This window comes from Leopardus geoffroyi, chromosome A2 (genome assembly GCF_018350155.1).
Source record: "Leopardus geoffroyi isolate Oge1 chromosome A2, O.geoffroyi_Oge1_pat1.0, whole genome shotgun sequence".
Lineage (NCBI taxonomy): Eukaryota > Metazoa > Chordata > Mammalia > Carnivora > Felidae > Leopardus > Leopardus geoffroyi.
In genome coordinates, this window is record NC_059331.1 from 81,963,629 (window position 1) to 81,991,157 (window position 27,529).

Below are 27,529 nucleotides of genomic sequence, written 5' to 3' on the forward strand. Positions count from 1 at the left end.
AGGAATTTGCTTTCTTGTTACTTATAAAAGGTAACTATGGGAGATTCTCTTTTTAGCACAAGACATTGAAACTTACATTCAACATCATGATTTAATGAAAAAAATGAGATAAACATTTTTACCCTGGTTAGGTTTTGCAAGAGGCATGAACATAGTCAGAATAAAAAATTACCTCATTTTAGTGTTTAACTGGAAACCGCAGCACATGCAGATTAAGTGTCTGGAGTCTCAGATGTACTGACTTAGGATCTGGTTTTAATTACTTCTTCCAGCTTCAGTCTTTTGTCTGAGAACATTAGACATTTAGTGATCATGTTAGACTCAGATTATTTGGTGCTCTTCAAAGGCACACGCATTTTGGAAAAGATGTTTGATGCAGTCATAACTGAGCATTTCTCAGGAAAATTTCTCCTTGAACATTTTATGAATTTAATTAAATAACAAACTGTCAAGTTTGGCAAAATAATTGGTTTAATTGGGATGTTGCAATATAGAGAAAATGGAAGTTGTCTTGTTACTTGGATAGAACCAACGGAACAAATGTAATTATTTACTCTAGTTGCTTTTATTTTTCTCTAGTTGCTTTTTCTACTCCCCTTTATCTCGTTTATATTTCTCATTCCCTGTTTTTGGAATGAAGTATGCTGTAAATGCATTTTTGTAATGGTCATATATACGACCATATGTAGGTCCTTTGCAGCTAGACAAAATTTTTTATTATTTCCGTGTTTGTAAGTTGAGGTAGCTGATTAAGAAAGGGCATTGGAGAGGAAAAAATCAAGGTTAGTTATGACTTACCACAAGGGCTTACACATGTATATGCAGGGAAAAGTGTGCGTACATATGTGCTTACATGTAGATATGTATGTAAATGTATACCTATGTATAGTATATGTGTGCAAATTAAATGTGTATACGTTTTAGCATATGTTAGATTGCATGTTTACATGCAACTATGTGTATATCTGCATGTCTGGTATATGTGTGTAAATTAAATATGTGTACACATTTTAGTGTATGTTAGATTACACACATATAGAGATGCTGTAAGATTATATATTTCTAGGCTAAGACCAGATAGTTAGTGATCAATATTCAAAGCAAATCATAAAAATTAGTCTGTTAAATAATTATCTTTTTGTTTATATTTTAATTTTAAAAATTAAATATCCATGTAAATTAAAAGGATTTTTTCTTACAAAAGTGTATAGACTAGCTCTCTGATAGCAAAGGCAATGGATATAATATTGGCAACGTGGGCCTAGCTATCCAAAATCCTTATTTTTATCCTGATTCTGCCTCTTACATAGCTACATAATCTTATGCACACAATTCACTTAGTTCTAAAACAATTCATTGCTCCCATAGTGGTTATAATTGTGAGGCAGACAGGAACTAGCACCCTAGAACAGGAGTCATCTTTTTGTATAACCTTTCTGTAACATTTTCCTGTAAGGGTCAGATAGTTTACATTTTAGGCTTTGTAGGCCATACAGTTTTTGGTCACAACTGCTCAACTTTGCTACTGTAGAGTAAAAAACAGCCATAGACAACACATAAATAAATGACAGTGACTGTGTTCCAATAAAACTTTACGGACAAACTTGAATTTTATATAATTTTCACATGGCATGAGATATTATTCTTCTTTTGATTTTTTTCAACCACTTAAAAATGTAAAGGCCATTCTCAGAGTGAAGGCCATATAAAAAACAGTGACAGACAAGATTTGTCCTGCAAGTAAAAATTTGGCAGTTTGCCAACGTCTGCTCTAGAGTCAGACAGAAGTTTACAGTTTTAGTCTGTTAAGATGTGTGACTTTGGACAAGTTAGTTTCCTCCTCTGGGCCTTGGATTCTTCACTTGTAAAAATGGGTGTAATAATAAAACAGTCTCCCTGTTGTGAGGATTAAATGATATAAAACATCTGAGTACTTAGCATGGTTTCTGACAGAATGCATGATGAATATTGCCTATTACTATGATTATTATTTTACTTAGTGAAATAGAAACTAATATATACTAGTAAATAAAAAATAAACATATTTGGCATAATAGTTTGATAATTTGTTTACCTTAGTTAACCAGAGTCAGAAAGCAGGTAATCGTGACAGCCAAACTACTCTAATGCTAAGGAGATAGTTTAGAGTATGTTCTTGGAAGAAACAGCTTATTAGTTTTTACTTCTATGAATGAATCATGTATTTTTCAGAGGCACTCAAATATAAATGACTAAATAAATTTACATATGTAAAAGCATTTAAAAAATCTAGAACACTACATAAATACAATTGCTATTTTCTTGAAAATAGAATAAGAGAACAAACCAGTTAAAAAGAAATTGGATTGCTGTTTTTCACTGGGATTATGATATTAAACATATTTTTTCAATATGCATAAATTTTCTCTTGAGACTTCTTTGACCCATGTTTATTTAGAAATGTGTTGCTCAACTTCTGAATATTTTAGGATTTTCTAGCTGTCTGTGTGATTTCTAGTTTATTTACTTTTTTTTAAAAAAATATTTATTTACTTATTTATTTAGTGATTTCTAGTTTAATTCCATCTTACCCTGAGAGCATATTTTGTCTGATTTCTAATCTTTTTTGTTAAGGTGTTATTATGCAGGAACACTATTTGTGTGGTAGTTAGATGTGTTGTGGGAGGTCTCATTCTATATTCATATGATTAAGTTTTGGTCTTCAAATGGGCCTGTGTCCCAGGACAGTGATCTTTACAAGTGCTTCCAACCCCTCTCCCTACCTCTGCTACACTGAGGTAAGACAATAAGGTGAGAGGGGCTGGATTTGGGTATTTCCCTGACCCTTTGCTGGATTGGCTCTCATAAAACCCGTGTTGGGTAGGTTCTGGTAAAACAGTATCCCTTGAGGTCAAGCTTTTGTTAATGAGAACAGATGCTCTGGAGGTATCTTACAATGATTACTTTCCCTCTCCCCATGTAGGAAACATGAGGGCATTTTTCTCTGATCTTCATCCTGAGAACTTGGTGGGTCTCCTGGATAAGCTCATGAAAGCATGGGGGCTCAGCTAAGGCTGGGCCCCAGAAACTTTTCTCTCAAACTAATCTACTCTCAGTTTCTGGCAGTTAGTCAATAGCCCTTTAAATGTTCCAGCTGATACTGGCTTCAGCCACCGGCTTCTGCTCCTAGTAAGCCCTGATTCTCTGTATTCACCTGTCTTTCCAGTTTTCAGAGTGTGGTTTGCTTTGTGACCACAATTATCTGACAGATCTAAGAAGAGTTGTTGATTTTCAGTTCACTCACCTTTTTTCTTCTTTTGAGGATAGAAGTGATAAGTTCCAAACTCTCAGGACAGACTGGAAACTGGAAGTCTGGAACATTGCTTCTGGATTCATGGATGCTGGCTGAATCAATAACAACCAAAAGGGATGATAAATGTAAATTAGGCCTGAAACAGACCTTTAGAGTCCAGGAATGAAGTCAGGAACTGGAGGGCTCAGGAGCCAAGAGCAGAAAGCTATTGGCGAGCTGGGCAGGTAGGCAGCCATCGGTGCTGAGCACTGCCCTTGGCGTCGGGAGCTTGCTCTCTTTGAACTCCCTGCAGTGTGCAGCCTGGTGAGCTAGCTGTGCTCATACAGACAGAGCCTACGGCTGCCCCGAAGTTCAGGTACTTTGGTCGTGTCCATTCATAAAGATTCTTAAGTTTCCTTAGTACAACCCCAGGATTTGCAATCACTGAGTTGGCAAAAACTGAAATGATTAAATTCAACGTAGATGAATAACTCCATGCCTTCATGGAAGAAAATATTCAAATTGTCTCATTCAGATTTATTTTGTGAAAATCTTGCTCAGTGATTGAACTAAGAACATGTGAACTGGATTTTCTATGCAGTGGACACTGAGGTAATCTGTCAGTTTTTTGAAAACAAAAATCATTCTAAAAATTTTTTTAATAAGTCAAGGCCTAGTCAAATAGGTAGGCTTATAAAAAGAAAAATCCAATACCATGTGCTGATTGTTGGCTAATGTTAATTTAGCATGTACTATATGCAAGGCACTGTTCTAAGTATTTCCTGTGTATTAATTAAGTACCTTATGAAGTAGGTAATACTTTTAATTCGATTTTATAGATAAGGAAATCGAGGTTCAAAGAGGCTAAGAATTTTGCCCAAAGTCATGAAACAAATAAACACATGAGCTAGGGTATAATGTCTAATTCCAAAGTGATAATTCTAGCTATTATACTGTAATAAAGAAATCTCCAGAAGGATTCAGTTGTGGTACTTAATTCAGCGTGGGAATGCCAGGGAAAGCTTACCCACTGGAAGATCACTTTAAGAAGAAATGTGGAATTTAGACTGAAGGGTAGAGGGGAGAGAGGACAGCTCTCAAGATTTATAGAAAGAATATAAGGTAAGAGGATTTTATTATAGTCCAGGAGAGAGAGAGTGGCAGGCCTACAAGGACAGTAACAGTGAGACTAGAGAGAAGGGAATGGATTGGAGAACATTTAAGTAGTAAAATCCATGGAACTGTTGAGTTTCAGTAGGCTTGAAAGTGAAGACATGGTTACGGATGACATCCATCCATCTGACTTGGCTGCCTGGGAGATTTATGGTACCCTCGTTTTCAAGCTCTTTCCCATAGCTAAGTCATGTAGCCAGTGCTATGAACTACCAAGTCCTATTCAGTATTTTGACGTTTAGTTTTGCACTTTCTCTTCTTTGTGAGTGATTCTGTCTGTGCTTCCTCTCTAAGCTCTCTTTACCCTTATACTCTTAGGACAGAGTCCCCTTTCCCACTCTCTCAATCCATAGGCTTGTAGTGGCTGCAGGCAGGCTAAGGGAGCTCCGTTGGAATATGTTTTTACTCTACTTACAGGTAATTCGAAGGTTGTAGTTGTTCTCTGTCTTCTAATAGGGAGAATATGGGTACTGTGTAGTTTTGTTTGTTCCCTCTATAGATTTTATGGTTTGGGGAGGAGGAGAAGATTCAGACTTAGATAAATATCACTGTTCTTCAAACCCAAACATGGTCTCCTCTTACCTTTTATTATGTGTATATATATACATATCTCAAAAGACTCTCTAATAGAGATGGATATCTGTGTTTTAAAGCCCTGCAGCCAGAATGCAGTGGGTGTATTTATAACTACATAAGAAAAATAAGAGGCATGTGGTAGTGGTTCAGCCTTATCTACTCTCTAGTGTCTTTTCTGCCTGATTTGTTGCATATATCCTTCTCAAGCAGTTTACTGACATCTCCCAAATGGCACCACTGATGAATTTTAAAAACCTAGTTGTAGCCTAGGATAATGTCATATTCTCTGATGATCACAAAAATATTTGACAACTTTTGTTTATGGGGTATAAGCAGTGGTAGAGATGCTAGAACATCCACTTCTCTCACTGTTCTCTTACAGTCTTTCTTTTTTGAGACCCTTAATCTTGACCTAAGTGCTTGGACACTTGAGATTACGAGTTCCTTTTGTCTTTTAACCTTTAACATCTTTTATCCATTCTCTTGTTACAAACTTTTGATTTTATTTTTTATTTGACCTTTACTTTGTAACTGATTTATCTTGATTTATAAATAGAGATGTAGAGAAGAGGGATCAAGGAATAAGGACTGGGAAGGGTGGCTGCATGGGTGAATCAAGAGCTACTCTATGGCTGGGAGAGCAGCAGACTAAGATCCATTACTATTCAATTGGTTTTCAGCCCAATCCAGGACTGTTCAGCAAGTCAAGGGGTTCTGTAGATGTGAGGCTGCTCCAGGCTGAGTCCAAGTGGGGACCGAGGGGTCAGGGTTCTCTGTCCTGTATCCTGCATTACCTGTGCTAGAGAACTGAAACTCTTATAACTGAGGAGCATACATGGATACTCAAGTCAAAAAGGCCTAGGAGTACCTGCAACATTCAGCAACATTTCTGAGTCCTCCTCTCCAAGAATGGCCCATTGACAGTCTCTTCTGGACATTTCTCTATAAATTGTAAGAAGAACTGGGTTCATGTCTTGACCTAACATCCGCGTCGGGTTCATTCTTACCTAGGAGCAAGTGGATTATGCTCCAGAGACTCTTTTCTGATCTCAAACTCTTACTTTGAATCACTAAACTTTCTGACTAGTTATAAAATGTTGCTCATGCAAGATTTTCATCAATCATTCTCATCAGTTGAAAGACTCCACCCCCTTGGTGGTTTAGAGGTTTTAGTGGCCTTTGACATGTACTGACTTATAATGCCAAAGATGGATTAGATGTGTTGGTTCCACATAGCAACAATTTTTTAAAAAACCAACATTGATTTCTATTTGGTTTCTAAGATTAAATCATTCAAAAACTGTCAAAGTATGAGATTTCAATAACTCCACCTCTTCTCCAGGGATATAGTTATGTTTATGGGTTGTGAGGGAAGCAACAAACAGAGGATCCTTTTCCAAAATGGCTTTACTCTTTGGCCTTTGATACAGTGGAAGCTCTGAAATCTTCTGTGTGGGGAGATAGGACATTCAGACATCTGGACACTGTCTCTTGGCCATACTGCTCATTAAAATTCTTTGCCTCCTCCAATATTCCAGGTTACTATTAGGAAATAAGTGACTAAACTCTCTGTGATGAAGATCCCAGAAGGTCCCAGGTGTAGAATCATTTTACAGGGTTTGGGGAGAGGAAACTATGGAATTCCTGTGGTAGAATTAAGAGGAAGGTATCTGCTACCTTGTGGAAAAAGCAACTCCAACAAAACCTAGAGCAACTAAGATCTTTGTTACAGAAATCTGTGCTTCATAGATATCCATACCAAGAACTGTCTCCTAGAATCTATAATAGAACAACATAACCAACACACCTAAGACACTTGGAATTAACAGAGAGTCACAAGGTCCCAGAAGACACTTAGGCATTATTCTCTCTACCTAAGGCTGTGAGCAAAAGAAATAAGCTCAGTATTCTCTGTTGTTCCTCAACCTAGTGTGTTCCCAATTGTGGAGGCAATTCAATAGAATTAGAAATTTGCAAGACTTCAAAGGATGTGGGATTTGACAGCTTGTTGTTTTCCCACAGTCTGTAAGGTTCCAAGGGATACTGGAGTCATGGGTACCATGTTTCTTTGGCTGATGAATAGCCGAAACTGAGAATACCCAACACCAATCCTGGCTTCTTGCCCTCTCCCACTGGGGAGAACTATTTTTGGACAAGTGAAACAGATAGACTTGCTAAATGAAAGCACACATCTGTTATTTTCATGTTGAGCATCCACAGAGAAGAACTATAAGAGAATATGTCAAAAGGAAGATAATCCTTTGGAGGACTCTCCCAACATGTAAGCTGTCCCTGGAACAAGAGTTTATCCTGTGTAAGATGAAACTTGCCAAAAGTTAAATAAAAACTGTCAGATTGTATGAAGGTAAAAAAAAAAGGGGGGGGGGCACAAAAAATAAACATAAAAATTCCACTTTCCCACAAGAGTATGAGTTTATGCTTCTTTTGCTTCTTAAATATAAGTGGCCAATCTGTGTTTGATCTTTCTGTCATGTAGCGTGCCTAGGCCTTGCTTACTAAGTCTCACCTGACATGAACTGAGTACCTGTGGCATATCTCACACAAGCTATGATTTTTCCATATTATGTCTTCTAATTGTCCTCTCTCTTAGCTTCCAGTTAAATTTAGCACATGACATTTCCTCATCTGAAAGCCTTCAACATATGGAAGATAGTGAGGATGTGCTCTCAGGGGTCTTAAACGGCAGACAATATTGTTCTAAGACCTCTCTGGTTCCACTGCTGAGAGGCAAAAACCAAGATTTGTAAAGGGTGCTATGTCTGTCAAGTACTTTTGGAGTACATTATCTTCCAATAAGCCTGTGAGATAGGTTAACGGTTGTTTCCATTTGCTTATAGATGAGACAACTTGAGGTTAAGTAACTTTCTGAAGATCACAAACCCAACTTCAGGCCCCTTAAGTTTTCTGCTGAACCAGTAACCTCCCTTGATTACATCATCTCTTAGTTCATTACCACCCCCCCCCCCCCCAAATGGGAGATCAAAGCAGCACCAGTGGCTCATGAACTCATTATTTCCTAGAGATCTTTAAATGGAAGAGGTCACAGGAGGACAGTATGACTTAGCCCTCGGAGTGAAAGTTCTGAGTTGCCATTTTCTTGGGAAAGAATGAGAAAGAGAACAAGTGGAGTGGCTGGCTGTGTAAACAGAAACCTATCAATTCTTTCAGGCTGATTAGTATAGCTTAGATAATTTCCCTGCCCTTCTTATCTCAAAGAAACCCCTGGGGAAGTGCCAGGTAACTGGGCCACTGGGCACCCATTTAATTTTACTTATCTTAGAAAAATGGAAAAAGTGTAGGTTATCTTACAGTCCAAAAGAGAAATGCCTGATTGATCTTTGAGTAGCCCAATCCAGGCTTATTTTTATTTTGGAGATACAGTCTAAAACCTGAAACTGTTCTGGAAATTTCTCCCCACAAATTCTAACTCAAGGGTATTTTTTTGTTATGCTTTTCCAGGTCTTCTTTCCGATATACGTTCTCTTTGAGTGCTTACCCTTTCTGTTGTTTAATTTCCCCACATTTGATCTCTTTTTATGACTACTATTTACTGACTGCTTACTATGTGCCAGCTACTGTTCAGTTGCTGTATTCATATTAACTCACTTAATCCTCCCTACAAATCCATGAAGTAGGTGTCATATTAAGGTACCATGTTATTCTCCTGTTGCAGATGAGATCATTGAGAAATTGAGAGGTAGGGTAATTTATCCAGAGACACAGACTTCTAAGTGGCAGGATATGAACTTAGGCTGGTGGACCCCAGACTCTGTGCTCTTAGCCACCTTCAGAACTGCAGTTATTAAACAGGGTGTGAGGAAGGACTGGACTTAGTGTCCTAAGAGCAATCTATGGGAGCTCATTTTCCTTACTCCTGTGCTAAGCAGCATTTTCCATTCCCTTTGGACACTCTCTCATCTTGAACCTCTTTTGCATGCTAGCTGTTGGGGCCGCAAGAGTTAAATTAGACATGGATTCTGCTCTCAAGAAGCTGCAGTCAATGCAGGAGATAAATTATGTAAATAGCTATAATACAAGTAGAAAGTGAGAAAGACAAAAAAGTTAAAAGCTATAGGGATTTGGAAGAGGCATTTCTTCCAGAGGAAGGAACTGGGGAAAAGTTTGTGGAGTTAGCCACATTTGAGCTGGCTTGAATGACAGCTTATCTCCCAAATCACCATATAATTAGGTAACAAATTGCATCATGAAAGCATCTTTGGAAACGCCTCTTTTGGGTTTTGGCCTTTGCCCTTTAAGAAGCCCCTCCATATTTACTAAGCATACTAAGAAGTATGCTGAGCCTTTCTCAGTCTGGTTTCCCTGGCAGGGAGAGTGGGAATACAGGAGAGGCATTTTGCTAGCAATGAGGCGTTGGGCTCTGTAGAGTTTAGTTCTGGTGGCAATGCCCAGATTTCCCAGCTCAGTGTACCCTGGCCACATCTACATCCATCTGCTCTAATGCCTAGTGAAAGCAAGTCTATGTTTGGTAGGATATAGGAGGCCCAAGAAACTGAAGTTTTGAATTCAGTTTATAACTTAAAATTGTAGACGTTGTACTTTAGCTTTTGAAGCAGCCAAAAATAGTCTTCATTACAGAAAATGGCTTTTGACATGACAAGATTCTCCCAAGATTTTTAATTGGGAAAAAGAAAAAATGAAGCAAATAGTCCAAAAATGGGTATGCACCACGAGGGGGAGCTTTTTTGAGACCGAGAGCTGCCACCTGTTGAGGTGGCTTAAATCAGGATTTTGGCAGAAGCACATTATTGTGACAATCAATAAATGTTAGTGGAACTCAGTCTCCTCTACATACCCAGTTTAGGAATGTAGTCAGTAAGCCTTCCCACACTATGACTCAGCTGCGAAGATAGACAGAAGAAATGATTTAAAGACATTTGGAAGTTTTCTTCGAGATTGTTAACCCACAGCAAAACTGGTTGATATGTGGGATGGGAGCCAAACTTGATAACTTTTGTATTTTCTCCCCATTTTCACTGTAAAATATTTCATCTTAGAAGAAGCTTAGTCTGACATTTTCTAAGAAAAGAAAATCAACAGCATTGATAAATATATATGAATCTGTATCACTGGAGCCAGAAAAGCATAAAATAATCTTATCGGTAGGGGAGAAATGGAATTTCATGAGTGGTTATGTTGAAACATGCCTGCAGACTTAATTTACTTATGACTTATATGTGTCTTAAGGAAAATGTGAATTACAAAGAGAGGAGAGGGTCTGACTGACTTCTCAGATCTGCACTGACTTATGCCAAGCATAAAGCCTGAGACCAGTCTTTATGCCTCAGATTTTCCATGGATGAAAATGCTACCATGAGTGTATCATAGACCTTCTAATATGTTTTTATGTTATTCTTTAATTTTAAAACCTCTGAGAAAGTTCAACTTCAAAGACTATTAGAGGTTTGTTTTTTTTTTTAAGACTTAAAGCAGAACTGATTCAAGCAGTGCAAGACATTGACAGATGTTACTGAAAGGGTTTTCAGACACTAAGTGCCTTGAATCTCCCTTCAAATTTTGTTTCATCTTTTAATAAATTATTCTTAGTTTAAATATTCCTTCCCGCCTTAAATTTTCTATGGTTCCCTGAACTCTGTCCATTTTCTAAGTAGAAAACAATGTTACCCTACTCCTTGTGACATAAGAATTCCTGTATCATTAAAACAGAATTCTTTATATTCTCGAAGATGCTTATAAAGGTTGGATCAACCAACTAGTATTTATTGAGAACCTACTGCATCCTAAATATGATGCTTGTGAAAGAGGGTATAAAAAAGCTAGCAGAATTCCACACAATACCTCTGAGAGACTTACTGCATTCTCATTGAAAAAGCTGTTGAATCTCCAAGCTGAGATTTAAGACCAATCATTCCAGTCCTTCAAAGTCAGATTCCCCTTGCACCACTACTGGGCATTCTCTCTATGCTTGATTATCTCCAATGACAGCGACCTCACTATCTCATGACAAGGTGCCCCTTCCAATTTTTGTCATCACTTAGTTGCTAAAGAAGACTGATCTCCATACGAAGTTAGCCACAATACAGGAGTAAATCAAATACTGTAACTGCTGAATCAATTGAAGAAGACAAATTCTGCATGAGGTCAGAGGAAAAAGGAATCACTGTTGGCTATTCTGGTCAGGAAAAGATCATGATTGAGGGTTAAATCACCAATATCTTTTAGTACTATTTTTTACTTCCTATGCTAAACTGCCTCTCATGGAAATTTTGCCTCTTTTATAACTTGCTAAAGAAAATAGTGGGCTGACTAGTTCTTTCCAGTCTTCCTTAGGGCTAAAATGATGGGAAACTGGCATAGTCAAGTGGGAGGGAGGCCCACTGGTTGTCTTACCTCTGGAGTCATCCTGATGGCATCATGATCCAACAGCCCAGGTCCTTCCCTCAGTTCTGAAAGGAAAATGACATGTAGTCCAATGTACATCCATTTTTACATACAAATAAGCAATGCCTTATTAGTAAGTCACTAGTTACTAAAATCTAATATTAATGGTAAATTATCATTTACTGAAGTCTCTAATTTAGTACTTTAAGAATTTGAGCTGTTTTCCAATAAGGAAAAACCTCTAAAGTGACTGAGCACATGTTGATAATTTCTAATTTTTATAATTTGGGGGAGGGACTTTTGTTAAGTACAATATCTGGAATTGGTCATGGTTTCTAATTCCTATTCATCTTAGTATATTTTTACAACTGCAATTTTACTTTTGTGGATCATTTTGTTTTTGTATAACTGCTTGGTTGTAAACTTTTTCCTCATGGATTCTTCTCATCACTCAGTTCTTGTCTTTATTTAACTGAAAAGTGAGAATGAAAATTAATAACTACTAAGGTAAAGGGAAGAATTTCCAATGATTTCCAGGATTTTTCTAGCCCTAGAAATTTTAGATGAACATTTTGGTATCTCAGAACAATGCTAGAGGGTGGATATTATTTTCCCTGATTTAAAAAAGAAGAAACTAAGGCTCAGAAAGATGGAGTTGCTAAGGTCTGCCTGATTCCAAAGACCGTGGTCTCCCCCCTACATTACCCCACAGTGTCTGCCATCTAATTCTCCCCTCTAGATTCTTTTCCTCCACTCATTTGGCTGAATATAACTTTAATAATTACTAACCATATGGGTAAAATCTCAGCGCTAATGTCAGGAATACCAAATTCCGCTAACAGGAATTTGTATACTACTAAGCTGTTAGGCTGGTGTGTGAATATCTTTTGTTTAAAAAAAAATGGATGTAATAGCTTTTTCTTCCTTTTTTTTTTTTCAACAAGATGTAACACATCTATACTTCAGGGACTGACATGCATACTAAGCAAGCTGCTGTGGGTAAGATGGCTCTAGATGAATAAAGACTAAGAGAAAAAAAAGAAAAAAAAATCTTTGACTTTGAAATTTCTTGCAGGCGTTCTGCAAAGGCTCACTGATCTTAGAACACTTGGATGTCTCTTATTGCTCCCAGCTGTCAAATGAGATTATTAAAGCACTGGCCATTTATTGCATTTCCCTCACATCTCTCAGCATTGCTGGCTGTCCAAAGGTAAGTGCAGGAGTCAGAGCTCAGATGTGTCCAGTTGAAACACAGACAAGGAACCCAGGCAGGGTAGCAGTCAGGGGTCAGTGTCATCATAGAATTTGTTTTCTTTGCTATGCCTGAGGTATTCATTACATTTTTTTTTCTCTTTCCTCAACTGGGAAATGGCTTTATGACTTCATTTGTGTTAAAGTAGAATTTTCAAAAAGTTAAAAACAATTCCCACTCAAATATAAAAACGTGTCAAGATTTATGAATTCATTAATGAGAGGACCAGCAAAATGGTAAAACCAGTTCATACAGCATTTGATCAAACTGGATACTTATAGGAACTGAAGAAAAAGAATGTTGGAGTATGATTTTTAGGTTAGATCCAAAGTTGGTTAATGTCCTATAAGGTAATAAATCCATAACCTTGGATTTATAGTTTCTACCAGAAAGAAATAATTTTCATCTCCCCTGGTCAAAAATATAACAAGTTATAACATGTAACTTCATCGACTTGAGGCCCTAACTGGTACTAATTAATATGCCAAACAAAGACATAATTCCTTATAGAATTCCTCTGGTGAGCCTGTTAAAGACGTTCCAGTATGACACTGAAAATACATGTAATCATCTTCATTCTTATTTCTAGTGTTTGATAATTTTTTTGACATCTGTTTATAAAAGAAATATGCACTTATTGTAAAATCTCTGGACTACATATAAAAACAAAAAGGAGAAACTAAAAATCTGTTGTCATACCACCATCCAGACATAACCAGTGTTGGCATTTTATACTTATCTTCTAGAACTGTTTCTATGTACACAGAGATTAGAAATAGTTATAGAAGGTTTGTTTTTGTCTTTTTTTTTTTTTTTAAGAATAGAATCATACTTTCCAAAAGACATTGTAGCCTACTTTCTTTTTCTTTATACACTATGGACATATTTCCATGTCAAAAAATAGAGATCTCTGATTCTGGATTAATACGGCAGATTGAATATACACATATAATTTTGTTCCCTCTTAAAACCTTATAGACCTACAGAAGAACTGTTGGTAGGGAAAACAGAAGAGACAAGATCAAGAAAGTTTTGGAAGCTTGAAACCAGATCGACCAATAGAATTTAGCAGACAGAGGCAGTTTTGAATCCTAAGCCAGCAACAGAGAAAACTGTGGGGGAAAAGATTGATTTATACCATGATCTTCAAACTTGGTGGCACTGTTTACCTTTGGAACTGGGTGGAGAGGGTGGCTAAAATAAGGAAGACTGGGTTAAGAGTTCTTGAGAAGTAGACAGATCCTAGATCTCCTCCTCTACCTCACACCTCTGGGCAACTGCCCTTCTCTACCTTCACCAAAAGACTGGATACTTATTTCCTAAATTTCCCAGATTTCTCAACCCTGGCATTATTGATATTTTGGATGAGATAATTCTTTTGTAGTGGGGGGGTTATTCTGTACATGACCCTGTAGAATGTTTAACAGCATTCTTTTTTTTAATATGAAATTTATTGTCAAATTGGTTTCCATCCAACACCCAGTGCTCATCCCAAAAGGTGCCCCTCCTCAGTACCCATCACCCAGCCTCCCCTCCCTCCCATCCCCCATCAACCCTCAGTTTGTTCTCAGTTTTTAAGAGTCTCTTATGATTTGGCTCTCTCAACAGCATTCTTATTCTCTACCCACTATATGCCAGTAGCACCAGGTCCCCCCCACCCCCTTATTGTGACAATAAAAAATGTCTCCAGATAATGCCAAATGTCCTCTGGGGGGCAAAATTGCTCTATTATTTGTTCTACCGATAGTAAAATAGTGGCTTGCTGGGCTGGGAGATACCATGCAAATTCAGAGTTTGAGTACAACAGTGAAAACAGGAATTCAGTGACTGAATGCCAAATGCAGAGACACTCAACAGCTATTCCAACATAGCATCCAGAATGTGGCTGCCAGACCTTTCCCTCCAGGCAGGAGACTGAAAGCCTGTTCTCTGGAGACTCTGACTAGCACAAGATGAAAGACAGAAAAATATTGACATTTGGAGGTTTACCAACTAATAATCCATAGAACCACTGAAGCTTTAGGTAGAGAAGGCCCACATCATACACTTAACCCTTCCAATCAGTGTGTAACCCTTCTGCTATTAATAAATAGCAGACAGCCAAGGATTACCAGACATAATAGAAAAGCCTCTAAAGTGGAAGATAAAGACCAAAACAAATTAATAGGAAAAACTTGGGGGAAACAAAATATGCAGAGGGAAGAAAACTAAAAAGTCTTTTTAAAAAATCCTCAGAAACTATATGACCATTAACAACCTGTTGTCTTCTGTTGTGCACACTGATGGGCTTCTTTTTAGTAAAGCACCACCCGAAATCTCAAGATATCCTGCATTCTAGCTCATCTAAAAAGTCAGCTTCTGTGTGGTTAGTGGGTTAACTGAAGGATGCTAGAAACTCCTAATTCCTCCATAGTTAACTGTGCTGGAGTAAGGAGGAGAAGGCAGTGGGGGGGAAAGATGTGGTAAATCATGACAAAATTAATCTAGAAAGTTCACAACAAAATTCTTGTTTAATAATGTACTTGTTTAGAACTAGAGAAACCAAATGCCTTATTGGTCAGCATCATCTGGCTCTAGAAGTAGGTCAAGGAACTAAGCATACTTAGCCACACTGACCATGGACCCTCTGCAGTGTTCTTGTTTTCATTGCACACAGACACGTGGACACATGGGCAACACATGGCTCACTGTGAACTGCCCTGGCCACAAAGCAGATGCAGATGGGGGCTGGGCCTCTTAGTGGCTCTATTAATTAGAGGGGAAAGTAGGAGAATAAGAGAAGTAAAGACTCTGGTGACAATAGGAATTGGGCAGAGGGTTTTTTGTTTGTTTGTTTTGTTTTTGCTTTTTGGTAAGGAGAAGCTGAGGGAATTTCTTCTATACACTGTGCAGTGGATACCGTCTTGCAGCCTAGAAACTAAGGAGGATGTTACACAAATAAGATATTATAAAACAAATCACCCTATATCAAAGATCTAGCGTGAAAAAAAGGAAAGGGAGTAAATTATTCTAGAACCTCAATGTAAGAGAGAAGAAGGGTTTAGCTTTACTACCACTGTGAGTCAAATAAGTATCTTCATTCAGAAGATGTGGTGACCATAATTTGGGCCAATAGGAATACTCCTCATTGAGAAATCATAAAGCTATGGTCCAGTCTAATATATTCTACCTACATTGGTTTTTTAAATTAAATTCAATTAATTTTTAAATTCCAGTATAGTTGACATACAGTGTTATATTTCCACCTACATTGCTTTTGATGAGCTATAAAACACATCAGTGTCTGGCTCATCATCCTCGACTAGGTTTCTCAAAAGCCCATGGGTCAATCTTGCATGGTCACTTATCCATCTCCTGGAAGGCCAGCTTTTTCTTGCAACCAGCCAACCTCCAAGGTTGGTAAGTAGTACTGTGACCCCACCCTTCCCAGTGCTAAAATGGGAATAATAGAATCTCTGCTCAGTAGGACTGAGATCAGGGCTGGGAGCTAAGAATTTACCCAGTCACCTCCACCTCTAGTTCCCAGCCCTATAAGTCCCAACAACATCTGTTCAGTCATTAAACATCTTGAGCTTCTGATCTACAGGAAATGTCAGGCTCCTTTTTCACTCCTTCAGAGTCAATAAAACGTAGTGCTCTGAGCTCTACCTGTCCTGGACTTTTCTATCACCTCATTGTCTTGCCTATAATTCTGAGGGCTTTTTTTCCCCCCAATGACATCAGATCCTCAGAGACCAAGATAGTATGGCAGGACTGTATGGAGGTATTTTTGTGAGAATCAGGCACAATGTTAAACCTTGGTCCTGAACGTGTTCTGAAAACAGGTCATGCTTAGACAATGACAACATCTATTTTCCAAACTTGGAAAGTGTACATTTCAAACTGAAGAGTTTTCTACATAATTTCCTCAACTTTATATTAAGAACAAGAGCCAAGCCTCATGGCATGTTTTTTAGAATGTTCAAACATTTAAAATAAGAAATTAAATCCAGTTGGAAAAAAAATTCCTTTGAGGAAAGTAATCTCACTGATTTCACAGCAAGTCTTAGTACAGCTATGAATTCAAAAGCTAGACCTTGAGTAAATGAAATAATCTAAGAATGAGAGTTGAATTATCTCTGTATAACATCTGGGCAAACTCTCAAGATATTGGAACCCTCAGCAGAATTTCTCAGAGTCAGATTCATGCAGTGTCTGTGGCTTCTGCTCTTTCTTCCCCTGCCTACAAACATCTGTTTCATCTACTTGTCCTCTTCCAGAACCATTTTACTCTACACACAAACCATCAGAGATGTCCAGATCCCTTCTCATGGCAATTTGACCTTGTCTGTGGTTTAACTTCAGGGAATATATATATTTTATAGCTTTGCAACATGTTATATTATTAAACTTAGTTTTCTAAATTGATGATGCCTTAGAGTGGATTTCAAGTTTAAAGCCAAATTCCATTACTGCGGCATTTCATAAATTGTTCATATTGGTGTGACGGGTATTACTAAGGAAATTTTGATGAAGTTACCCATCCAAAATAGAGAACTCTAAATATGAAAGTTATAACAGCAAGATCACAAAGTCTATTGCTGCCACCTGAAACATAATTTTAGTGTTCTGGAAATAGTTAAATCACTAACATGCGTTATAGGCCCATCATGTGACAAGCTGGGAAGGGTTGTGATTCTGTTTGTTATGGACTCAATTTTTGTCTCCCTCCCTCCTGCCCCCCACATTCATATGTTGAAACCCTCATTCTCAGTGTGACAGCATTAGGAAGTAAGGCTTTGGGGAACTAATTAGGCTTAGACTGAGGTCATGAGTGTGGAGCCACCATGATGCAACTACTGTGTTTATAAGAATGGGAAGAAATTAGAGCTGTCTCTCTGCCTTGTGAAGATACAGCATGAAAGTAACCATCTGCAAACCAGCGAGAGGGTCCTCACCAGACCCTCAATCTGTGGGCAATCTCATCTTAGACTTCTCAGACTCCATAACTGTGAGAAACAAATGTCTGTTGTTTAAATTACCCAGTCTGTGGTATTTTGTTACAGCAGCCCAAACTGACTAGTTCACTGTTCTTCCCTGGGATGGAGTTCATGGGAATAATCAGTACTTCACTTTGGCTGTGTGTTCAGATTACTGACTCAGCGATGGAGATGTTATCGGCAAAATGCCATTACCTGCACATTTTGGATATTTCTGGTTGTGTCCTGCTTACTGACCAAATGCTCGAGGACCTTCAGATAGGCTGCAAACAACTCCGGATTCTTAAGATGCAATACTGCAGACGTATTTCCATGTAAGTATGAACCTGAAACATGAAAAGCTTTGAGAACTACTTTCTGAGAAAACAGAATACATGACTATGGCATTCGTAATACATAGTGGCTCTCAGAGTTACAAAGTTTCATTTTAGTTTTTGCCTAATTGAAGCCAACATTTTGAGTTGAAGCAGGGAAAGCTCTCTTCTAAAACTGTCTTTGTAGTTTTGTATCCCTTTCCCACTGGCCCTTCTACTTCAAGGACTTCTCCTTCCTTGACCATGCAGGTATTCAAAACCTTAACTCTGCTCTTATAGAACTGTCACTATTCTTTCTTTACTCATCTCTCAAAATACTTCCAGTCAGTCAGTCTCCCCTAGGGGTTAAAAATAATTAGATTAAACCAGTTCACAATTAACTATAAATTACTAACAGTTAACCCTAAGCCACATCTCTCTCAAAGCTATTTGCCTGATGGTTGTTACTCATTTAGGGATTTCCCTTAGGAGCGAGGTCAGAGTAAAGCATTCTGGCTTGACTGCTACAGCCCAAGTGCTGGTTCCCTCAATCTGCAAAATGTTTCCACTGAAATAAAAGTTGGGGAAATGAGCAATATACACAGGTAGAAGTTCTCAGGTGTCTATCCCGTGAGTTTTTTTTTTTTAAGTTTTTTTTCTAAGTTTTTTTTTTTTAAGGTTTATTCATTTTTCAGAGACAGAGAGACAGAGCATGAGTGGGAGAGGGGCAGAGAGAGAGGGAGACACAGAATCCGAAACAGGCTCTAGGCTTCGAGCTGTCAGCACAGAGCCCAACGCAGGGCCCAAACTCACGGATGGTGAGATCACGACCTGAGCTGAAGTCGGACGCTTAACCGACTGAGCCACCCAGGCGCCCTATCCCATGAGTTTTTAAATATAAAGCAGTTATTTGCTACATTGTGTAGTTATTTTCCTATTGACTGAGAGTAAAAATGTGCAAGTAGTTTTAACTGACCTGATGAAGTTACCTGTAAAGTCTTCAAAATGAAAATTCTTGACCAATTCTTGAAGGTCTGGTTCTTTTCTGCAGGCTGGAAAAGTGAATACTAAGAATTAATATTATCAATTATCTAAACACATATATTTCGCAGAGGAACTTGCTTAATTAAGTAGCCCTGGCATGAGCAGAACCATGAGATCTGGTCACTTGAAGCCTGAGGAAGACAATGGTTCCTGATCCAAGGCTGTGTATGTTAAATTAAAATGAAAAAAAAAAAAAGGACACAAAAATTATTACTTGTAAAATAGGCACTGCCACTGGGACCAGTGGGCCCACAGGGAGGAAGGCAGCCAACTGAAGCGGGGTCAGAAATAAAGAAGCAGGTCTTTGAAAATTTTTGAAGAGGAGTGGAGACCCAACCCTCCCTAATAAGTCTGGAGATGACTGATATGGGTGTGATTAACTTCATTGAAAGAGGCTATCATGAAATACGGTCCTAGGAGTCCCTGCCGGCCTTGTCATATCATTAAACAGTGAACTTTGGGTAGATGGCAATGAATGAATAACATATTACACGAAGGAGTCTGGCTTCTAATCTTTTGATTGCATTTTGATAATCACTAGTTTGGGGAGATAATATCACTGAACTTCTAATAAGTGGGATTTTAAGTAAGAATGAATGGAGCCTTTCTGGCACAGGTCTCTCTGAACCTAATTATGGTATGGATGTTAAAGTGTGATAAATAATGGTGTTTGGTTAAGGAGACCCAAGATATCTAGTAATATCCTAATGTTGCCTGTGACGGGCTCACTCTCCTCTTGCAAGGTGACTAGGTAAAAAAAATATGTGAAGAAAACCAAACAAGGCAAAGTAAGATTTTACTAGTAGCTAGGCTTAACCACTAAAACTCAATGCGAAACTCTAGTTAACTAGTTGGATCTATGAAAAATTCCTTTACCCAAACTAGGACAGTGAAGGCATCTTTTGTTTTCTACCACCATGCCTGGCTGTCCCTACCAGCAAGAAGCAGAGAGATGGTCCTAATGCTTAGAAGGTAACTGGCTTGTCTGTCCATCTCAACGTCTAAAAAGGCCAAACTACTTCAGTCTCCCTCATAGCCCCACCCCTGCTAAGCTCCAGCAGGAAAGAGGCCTAGAATGCTCTGATTCTATCTTTGTCTAGCAATAAAGAAGGGCAGTCCCCACAGCAGAGTGGTTTGGAGAGTCCCAGCATTTGGACTAGTAAGGCTCCAAGAGTGCTTGTCTTGACTCCCAACTTCTAGGACAGGGTACTGTTTTTTAGCCAAGGAGCTCCCAAGATACCTGGTCCTGAAAACTTTGATTAGAGAAGTGGTAAGGCCTGGCCACTTGCAGCTGTTTGGAGTCAGCTCTGAGGACTTTAAAGCAGCTTCCTTCTCCGCTCAAATCCTTGGTGGAATTGGAAACGCTACACAAAATATGTGGCCCCTTCAAGACTCAAGTTCATGATGTTGTTTAATCCTTTGCTTATCTATGTTCACTCTAAAAAAGCATAGTTGTTTGCTCTTACCAGGGCTAATGTGGCTCCCTCAACTGCAGTGGCTATTTTGTCTGGGTGAAATGGAATATTTGGTAGTTGAAATAGAGGAAATTGTTCATACTTGGGAAGACGTTCAATGACTTTGAATCACAAAGTGTTGAACTTCCACACATTTGATTCCATTTGAACATGAAAATATTGTATGATATGGCTCTTAAAATCCAATTACTGCCATCAGAAGAAATATTTCTACGTACAAATCACCCCATACTCAATGGAATCTAAAAATATTGCACAAGCTTTGCAAATCAAAGACGTCTGTCCCACTGAACTGGGGGAGTAGCAAACTTTTGGTCAATGAGAAAATTAGCTACAGCTCTTTTGCAAGAGAGCTTCCAGCATAAGATATGCTATCATTCTACTAACCCCAGAGCCTGAAGGGATCCCAAGAAGTGGTTCCAGAGCATCATGCTGAGATACAATTTAGGCTCCTTTAACTCAAGGAGAAATAAGTAGCAACTATAATCATGAACATGAAAAGAATATCTAGTTGTTTATATTTGAAACAATTGTGTACAACCAGCATTTCAACGTATGGCCCTTTGTGGGAAAAACAAGAAAGGCAATACAAAGGAAGAAAAGTATAGTGGGAGAGAGGGAACAAGACCCAAACAATGGTCTCCACAACCCAATAGAGTTTGAACCACAAAGAGGTAAAAGAAACATTAAGTCTATACTTAGCAAAGAATAAAGGGACCTTTCTGACATTTTTGTGTCTGGAGTCTAAAACTTTCAACTCTAAAGAGATGAGTAGAGTCTTAGTGGCCTGGAGAGCCCAAACAGCAATACAGAGATTTCTTGAAGGCCTCTGTAGCAGTTGCTGGCAGCATGGATTATTACACAGGCACCCTGAGAGATCTCTGTTGCTAGGAAATAAAACCCTTATCAGAGTTCTCTTCCCCAGCTCATGGAAAAATCTTTGGGGAAAGACCTTTGTGATCGGGAGCTGTGTTAGTATGAAAAAATATATTGCTTAATAATTATTTTTTGCCATGTATTGTGTTAATCCTATTTTATGTTGACTCTCTCATCTAATCCTCATAAATACCTCATTACTATAAAAATGAATAAGGAAATTGGTTTAAACAGTGTAAATAAGACCCAAGGTCAAACAAATAAAAGGCAGAGCTATACTTTGTACCTAAGCATTACTATGTTGCTCTTTTGCCTTTAGCGATTCTCAAGCTTTTTTTTTAAAGTTCAGACATTCAAGGGACTTGATCACTAAGGGGAGACATGTGTCCTATTGTACCCAATCTACTCACTGATGCATAAATTAGAGAGGCTGCTGATTACCAGCATTCTTTGTGTTGTCTCCAACATTCCCCCCTTTTTTTTGCCTACTCAAGAAACTAGAAGGAAATGTGCATGAGGGCAAGCAATATTTTTATAAGAATAACCTTGAATCCCCTATAATATATAAAAACCAAAAATCACCTACAAACTTCAGTACCTTATTATTATTAAACATCTAATGTTTCACAACTGTTTGTGGCATAACATTTTGAAAATCATATCCTAAATTAAAAAAAATTTCTTTAATGTTTATTTTTGAGCAAGTGACAGAGTGCAAGCAGGGGAGGGGCAGAGAGAGAAGGAGACACAGAATCCAAAGCAGGCTCTAGGCTTTGAGCTGTTAGCACAGAGCTGGACATGGGGCTCGAGCCCACAAACCATAAGATCATGACCTGAGCCAAAGTTGGACGTTTAACTGACTAAGCCATCCAGGTGCCCCTGAAAATCATGTTCTATATTGATCCAGAGAAACCTGTTTCACTAGGTTAAATGAGTAATGACGACTACCACTGCAGCATACTGGATTCAGTTCCCAAATCATCTCCTACAAGGTCCAAGGACCTGGGACTCACTTAGGTCCAGCCAGAGTGGAAGGTAGTCAAAGGATTCCATATGTACTCTAAGAAATTTAGAGTACACAGTAATTCCTAACTATACATTTTCTTTTCAATATTTCCTAGCTCCCATATATTGACCATACCAGATACCAAACTATTTTAAGAGAGAGAGAGAGAGAAAGAGAGAGACAGAGACAGAGTGAGTTCTTTTTGGCAGGAATATTCAGTTTCTAGATTTTCAAGTTCCTTGATACTTTTCAAAAGTGCGTATGTGCAAACACACAGTAACACAGGATGTGTAAAAAGAGTTCAGAGATATTTGCTGCCAGTCAGCATGCTGGTCTGTTCTCTTGGCCAGGTCCTCAGCCTTAGGAGTCAGTTCATAGGAGGATGCCAAAGGTCTGAGTAAGGTGGTAAGGATAGCTAGTTCATGGGCTAAAGATTTTGTAAAAAAATTTTTTTAATGTTTATTTTTTGAGAGAGAGAGAGAGAGAGACAGAGTGTGAGCAGGGGAGGGGTGGAGAGAGAGAGGGAGACACAGAATCTGAAGCAGGCTCCAGGCTCCGAGCTGTCAGCACAGAGCCCAACAAGGGGCTTGAACTCACAAGCTGTGAGATCATGACCTGAGCCGAAGTCAGATGCTCAACTGACTGAGCCATCCAGGCTCCCCAATGCGCTAAGGATTTTCTAAAGAGTGGAGAGGATGTGGATTTCAGAATAGTCTATACTGGCATTCAAATCCTAATAATAATCCCAGATTTGTTCCAGGTCAAATTCAGATTTTCAGTTTTTCCCCAGGACTACTTTTGCTGTGAAAGCATACATGCTTTAAGATAGGCCCTAGAAACACTCTAGACCACAGAAAGCCTTAACCTCCTGACATTTGAGACTAGGGGAAGAAGGGAAGGGAAGGAGGGTTTGAGACCCGATCCTTTGTTCCTCTCTGGTCTGTGAGCATCACCTCCAAAGATCAGGGGACCCTTGGATGTTTAAGTCTCAGTGCAGCTGACTACGGGTAGAACAAAGAGCGTTGCTTACCACTAAGAGCTAAGGTAAGGGTGGCAGGGAGCCAAGAAATAAGGGGTCGGCACTTCTAACCCTTATGTTGTTCAAGGGTCAACTGTATTTCAACAAGGGAGGACATTTTTCATAAGAACTTTATCTCCCGTGTTTCAGAAAAGGAAGATCCCTCCCTGCCCCAGCAACAATGCTCTGACCACTACTTGTAACCAATGAGAAACTGCCACAACCTCAAACTCTTGTTCTTTTCCAATAAACTTTTGTTGAAAACAGCCCTCCCCAATTTCCTCCTGAAACCTAATAAAAGCTGACCTTCCCTTTGTCTTTTTGGACTTGGCTATGGTTTACCATAGCGTGCTTGTCCCGAATTGCAATTCCTCTGCTATACCCAAATAAGCTGGTTTTTTTTTTTTTTTTTATCTTAAATAAAATTGCTCTTCGCTCTCCTTAAAGTTAACAGCTTAAGGTAAAATTGGGCACTTCCCTCATAGCTAGTGCTCAATATGCAGCTCATTTTGATCTTGTCCCATCACATTGCATTTAATGAGTACTCTTCCCTATGCATTCCCTACTTTTTTTTGTCTATACTGAGGATTCAGTATCCCCAGGTTTCTTGTTATTTTCTCAAACTCCCATTATTTGCCCTAATTATCATCTAATTTACTGTGGCTTGTAGCTGACTAAGGAACTGTATGACCCAATATTTATATGTTACCAAGTTTAGCATTAAGAGTATTTATCCTCTTACCAGTTATCTAGAACTCTCAGAAATTATTGCTCTTCTGAGGCCAAAGGTTACATATACTTTGGTCAATTACTTACAAATCTTTTACTCCCCAAACTCATCCTTTTCCTAAAGGTCAAGACCATTGTTGCCTATAGTTGTAGTTGCCTTATCATCTGTAGCATTGAATCATTATCAACAACTGTTAACTACAGTATGTATGTCCAGAACGATGCAGTTTGGCAGGCAGAGGGCAAGTGGGTGTTGGAAATAGCAACCTAAGAATGCTTCAAACCTGCAGAAGATAAGAGACCTAAAGGGCTTCCTTGTTGGGATAAACTGCTGAAAGTGTCTTGTTTTGGCTGTCCTTTAAGATACAAAGAAATGGAATACACCCTTAAATAACTTAATACCTTATTAAACAAAAGGAAAACAATAACGTTTATAATTATAAACAATTAATGCCATGAATTTATGTATTGTAAAGAAATTAATTCTATGATCAACTATTTATTTATTTTTAATATAATTTATTGTCAAATTGGCTTACATATAGCACCCAGTGCTCATCCCAACAAGTGCCCTCCTCAAAGCCCATCACCCATTTTCCCCTCTATGATCAACTTTTTATAGAAGTTCGGAGGAGGAAGAGATTGGGTTTGGGTCTTTACAAGAGGTTGGATTGGTTTGAAGATTTGAAAGATGCATCAAGTTTAAATGGGCAGAGATGGGGTGAAGGGTAAGTAACAGTGAGGCTCTGTTGCCTAGGGTACTGCTTTACATTTGAAACTGATGGTGCCAATACTTTATGCTTCAGATTCCCTTAACATTTGGGATTATGCTACAGTAAGTACTTAAGGGAAAACAATCTCATGGAAAACACCTTTGTAGACATGTCAATCTCAACTCCACAGAATTGGAAAGGGAGAATAATCTTCAGAAGAAAGTGGGGACAGCTAAAGATAGAACACTATTATTACTGCATAATGAAGTCCTACTTATATAAAGATTATACAAGAAGTTTCAAATGTAGGACCACACTTAAAAAAAATTAAAACATCAACAGAATGCAAAACTTCATCTTTGATCATAAAGTTATCATTTTCAAATTTGAGAATAAGTATTTCTCTAAAGAGAAGACACTTGTTTGCCAAGTTTTAGTCCATAGGATTGTTGGCTTAGAAGTAGAAATTAGTATAACTTGCTTTTACTCACACTTGTTCTTTTAAACTTGTGTGGTTTGTTTTTAGTTGTTTTTTTTTTTTTTTTTGCTTTTAGTATTTTGTTTTGTTTAATTTTGTTTTTTGTTTAGTTTTGTTTTATGTGAGTGCAAATATAGAAACCAAAAAGTAATGTGGTAAGAGATGTTAGTGCAAATATAGAAATCAAAAGTAATGTGGTTAAGAGATGGAATTAGCAATGCTTTGGTTGTCTCCCTGTTGAGTTTCGGTATAATTATTTTAAGACATCTAAAATTTGGTTCAAATGAAACAGCATTTTAAACAACTGATGTATCTCAGCCTTTTACCAATGTCATTGTCCTGCCTGAACTCCTATAGCCACTGAGCACAAATTTAACTCAAAGCATATGGGTAATACCAGCTTCTTTATGTTTCAAGACTTTTGCAAGTAATAACTCAATGTAATATTTGGTAATAGTGGGCAAAGTATCCCCTTCATGGGCAACTATCATTACTCATTTCTGATCCTATAGAAGTTGCCAATTACTCATTTTTTTTAAAGCATTGGTCTCATTGTTCTACCCTCAAAAAGACATGTTTTCAAGTTAGATTTATTTATTTTTCTGATGCTGTAATATTATGATTTATGAGAAATATATTTTGGTCATTTAGATACCAATATATATTTGGTCTTCCTTCATGGTTCCTGGCTCACAGCTCCCAAAACCCTTGGAATTTCCTGGGCAATAAGGGCAATGGAAACATCTTTTGTCATAATATTTGGTCTCATCCTCAGTTCCTGAAATTAGTTCAGAGACATAAAGATGAAAATAGGTGTCATGTTATTGATAACAAACTCCTTTCCACCACAACTGGGTTTGTGTTAATGAGGTGACTTTTGGAAAGCAGCTTAGGATGGAAGCTGGTTGCTAGGGGAACGAACCAACAACGAGCATGGGGGTGCAAATTTCAGACCCATCCCCTGATTTCTTGGGGAGGGAGAGAGGATGGAGATTAAATCAGTCATCAATGGCCAATGATTTCATCAAGCATGCCTACATAATGAAGTCTCCATAAAATCCTAAAAGGGTTTGGAGAGTTTCTGGGTCAGTGAATGTGTGTAGATTTGGGGAGTGTGCACCTGGAGAGGACATGGAAGCTCCTCACCCTTTCTCCACACCATGTCCTATATATCTCTTCCATATGGCTACTCCTGAGTTATACCCTTTTATAATAAACCAGTGACCCAGTAACCAACATGGTTCTCTGAGTTCTGTGAGCAACTTTAGCAAATTAATCCAATCCAAGAAAGGGGTATGTTGGAACTTCTGATCTATAGCTGGTCAGTCAGAAGCCCAGATGACAACCTGGACTTGTAACTGGGATCTAAAGTGGAGGGCAGTCTAGTGAGCCTGAGCCTTGAACCTGTGGAATCTGATGCTATCTCTGGGTAGACAGTGTCAGAACTGGGTTGCATTGTAGGGCACCCAGCTGCTGTCTAAGAATTGCTTGGTGGTGGGGATGCCTGGGTGGCTCAGTCGGTTAAGTGTCCAACTTTGGCTCAGGTCATGATCTCTTGGTTTGTGAGTTCGAGCCCCAGGTTGGGCTCTGTGCTGACAGCTCAGAGCCTGGAGTCTGCTTTGGATTCTGTGTCTCCCCATCTCTCGGTCCCTCCCATGCTCACGCTCTCTCTTTCTCTCTCTCAAAAATAAATAAATGTAAAAAAAAAAAAAAGGAAAAAAAAAGAATTGCTTGGTGGTGGAAACCCACACTCACCCAATTTAAAATTGGGGTGCAGAACAACCTTTAGATGCCTTCTTTGCTTTCTTCCTTATTTCTTCCTAAGAAAGGCAGAAATGGTATTTTTAATCATTTTGGTCACTGACACCTTTTGAGAGTTTGATGAGTCACAAACCCTCTCCTCAGAAAAATGTATATTAGACACAAAACTGCATGAATTTTCAGGGAATTCATGGACCTCCCTGAAGTTCACCCACATATCCAACAGGGATCTGGGGACTCTGGGTTATGAGCTCCTGCATGGTGGACCTTTGCAGGTTGGCTGGTTAGGATACTCCCTCATCAAAGAAACTGGAAATAAGAGGCAGAGGACTCAAGAACACTAGAGAGTGCCCTCAGTGTTCCTACTCTATGACCATGCAGTTTCCTTACCCATTCACTGTATCTGTTAGTCTCTGAACTGGCTGAACCAGAGAGCTATGAGCTACTCAAGCTTTGGGATCCTGAATATTCACATAATTACCCATACCCTCCCTCTCAGTAAGG

At 38.6% G+C, this 27,529-nt stretch overlaps 1 protein-coding gene and 1 long non-coding RNA gene across 2 annotated transcripts in view; one reads left to right on the forward strand and one right to left on the reverse strand.

Moving 5' to 3' along the window:
- FBXL13 (F-box and leucine rich repeat protein 13) overlaps positions 1 to 27,529 on the forward strand; it is a 211,287-nt gene that overhangs the window by 183,282 nt on the left and 476 nt on the right. Inside the window, exons 19-20 of the mRNA XM_045494560.1 lie at positions 12,477 to 12,611; positions 17,783 to 17,946. Of these exons, the coding sequence (XP_045350516.1) occupies positions 12,477 to 12,611; positions 17,783 to 17,946 (299 nt within the window). The remainder of the gene's footprint in view (positions 1 to 12,476; positions 12,612 to 17,782; positions 17,947 to 27,529) is intronic.
- On the reverse strand, positions 73 to 27,274 carry LOC123606352. Its single transcript, XR_006716241.1, has 6 exons — positions 27,020 to 27,274; positions 18,902 to 18,977; positions 17,828 to 17,958; positions 11,411 to 11,466; positions 3,284 to 3,384; positions 73 to 286 (listed from the first exon to the last, which is right to left on the reverse strand). It is a non-coding gene; the product is annotated as an uncharacterized LOC123606352 (long non-coding RNA).